Below are 2,658 nucleotides of genomic sequence, written 5' to 3'. Positions count from 1 at the left end.
GGTCTGTGGTGATCTAAACTCTAGAGTACAGGACCATATGTTGGGATGTCTGTGGTGATCTAAACTCTAGAGTACAGGACCATATGTTGGGATGTCTGTGGTGGGATGTCTGTGGTGATCTAAACTCTAGAGTACAGGACCATATGGTCTGTGGTGATCTAAACTCTAGAGTACAGGACCATATGTTGGGATGTCTGTGGTGATCTAAACTCTAGAGTACAGGACCATCTGTTGGGATGTCTGTGGTGATCTAAACTCTAGAGTACAGGACCATCTGTTGGGATGTCTGTGGTGATCTAAACTCTAGAGTACAGGACCATCTGTTGGGATGTCTGTGGTGATCTAAACTCTAGAGGACAGGACCATATGTTGGGATGTCTGTGGTGGGATGTCTGTGGTGATCTAAACTCTAGAGTACAGGACCAAATGTTGGGATGTCTGTGGTGATCTAAACTCTAGAGTACAGGACCATATGTTGGGATGTCTGTGGTGGGATGTCTGTGGTGATCTAAACTCTAGAGTACAGGACCATATGTTGGGATGTCTGTGGTGATCTAAACTCTAGAGGACAGGACCATATGTTGGGATGTCTATGGTGATCTAAACTCTAGAGGACAGGACCATATGTTGGGATGTCTGTGGTGATCTAAACTCTAGAGGACAGGACCATATGTTGGGATGTCTGTGGTGATCTAAACTCTAGAGGACAGGACCATCTGTTGGGATGTCTGTGGTGACCTAAACTCTAGAGTACAGGACCATATGTTGGATTGTCTGTGGTGATCTAAACTCTAGAGGACAGGACCATATGTTGGGATGTCTGTGGTGATCTAAACTCTAGAGTACAGGACCATCTGTTGGGATGTCTGTGGTGATCTAAACTCTAGAGGACAGGACCATATGTTGGGATGTCTGTGGTGATCTAAACTCTAGAGTACAGGACCATATGTTGGGATGTCTGTGGTGATCTAAACTCTAGAGGACAGGACCATATGTTGGGATGTCTATGGTGATCTAAACTCTAGAGGACAGGACCATATGTTGGGATGTCTGTGGTGATCTAAACTCTAGAGTACAGGACCATTTGTTGGGATGTCTGTGGTGATCTAAACTCTAGAGTACAGGACCATATGTTGGGATGTCTGTGGTGATCTAAACTCTAGAGTACAGGACCATATGTTGGGATGTCTGTGGTGATCTAAACTCTAGAGTACAGGACCATATGTTGGGATGTCTGTGGTGATCTAAAATCTAGAGTACAGGACCATATGTTGGGATGTCTGTTGTGATCTAAACTCTAGAGTACAGGACCATATGTTGGGATGTCTGTGGTGATCTAAACTCTAGAGGAACTCGGATACTCCAGACATCACTGACATGTCACAGCTCATCACAACAGATATTAAGGCAACAGTCAAAACCTCATGAGGGCTCTGTTCATCAGTCCATCTTGACTCCATTTACCATGTCTGTCTGTCTGTCTGTCTGTCTGTCTGTCTGTCTGTCTGTCTGTCTGTCTGTCTGTCTGTCCACGTGTCGAACTGTCTGTCTGTCTGTCTGTCTGTCTGTCTGTCTGTCTGTCTGTCCACGTGTAGAACTGTCTGTCTGTCTGTCTGTCTGTCTGTCTGTCTGTCTGTCTGTCTGTCTGTCTGTGTTTCGGTCCACTTGTAGAAATGTCTGTCTGTCTGTCTGTCTGTCTGTCTGTCTGTCTGTCTGTCCACGTGTAGAACTGTCTGTCTGTCTGTCTGTCTGTCTGTCTGTCTGTCCGCCCATCCGTCCATACATCATTCACATAGCTGGTCTTACCACTGTATTCAGCCCTGTGATCTGTCCTGTCTTCTGTCCTGTAATCAGCCCTGTCTTCTGTCCTGTCTTCTGCAGCCCTGTGTCCTTGTCCCCAGGTCTTACCCATCACGCTGTCTGTGCCGTTGGTGGTGGCTGTGCAGGAAGCTGTACTGTACTGATTGGAGGCACTGCTACGATGGAAACTGGACATGGGAGGAAGACTGGGGTTGATGTCTGCCGAGGAGTGTGACGGGTAGCTCTGTAGAGAGGGAGAATGGAGGGAGAGAAACAACCATCAGACTAAACATCTAACCCTTTATAACCCTCAGACTGACCATCTAACCCATTAGAACCATCAGACTAAACATCTAACCCTTTAGAACCCTCAGATTAAACATCTAACGCTTTAGAACCCTCAGACTAAACATCTAACGCTTTAGAACCCTCAGACTGACCATCTAACCCATTAGACCCCTCAGACTGACCATCTAACCCTTTAGAACCCTCAGATTAAACATCTAACGCTTTAGAACCCTCAGACTAAACATCTAACGCTTTAGAACCCTCAGATTAAACATCTAACCCTTTAGAACCTTCAGACTAAACATCTAACCCTTTAGAACCATCAGACTAAACATCTAACCCTTTAGAACCATCAGACTGACCATCTAACCCATTAGAACCCTCAGACTGACCATCTAACCCATTAGAACCCTCAGACTGACCATCTAACCCTTTAGAACCATCAGACTAAACATCTAACCCTTTAGAACCATCAGACTAAACATCTAACCCGTTAGAACCGTCAGATTAAACAGCTAATCCGTTAGAACCATCAAATTAAACATCTAATCCATTAGAACATCAGATTAA

At 45.2% G+C, this 2,658-nt stretch overlaps 1 protein-coding gene across 1 annotated transcript in view; it reads right to left on the bottom strand.

Annotated features, from left to right (window-relative positions):
* Positions 1-1,721: 1,721 nt before the first annotated feature.
* LOC135535392 (uncharacterized) overlaps positions 1,722-2,658 on the bottom strand; it is a gene marked incomplete at its 3' end in the record, with an annotated part of 21,394 nt that continues 20,457 nt past the window's right edge. Inside the window, exon 4 of the mRNA XM_064962068.1 lies at positions 1,722-2,044. Within this exon, the coding sequence (XP_064818140.1) occupies positions 1,722-2,044 (323 nt within the window). The remainder of the gene's footprint in view (positions 2,045-2,658) is intronic.

The sequence above is a fragment of the Oncorhynchus masou genome, unplaced genomic scaffold (assembly GCF_036934945.1).
Source record: "Oncorhynchus masou masou isolate Uvic2021 unplaced genomic scaffold, UVic_Omas_1.1 unplaced_scaffold_4870, whole genome shotgun sequence".
Classification (NCBI taxonomy): domain Eukaryota; kingdom Metazoa; phylum Chordata; class Actinopteri; order Salmoniformes; family Salmonidae; genus Oncorhynchus; species Oncorhynchus masou.
The sequence above is the reverse complement of the archived record's forward strand: the minus strand, read 5'-3'. Positions and strand labels throughout refer to the sequence as shown.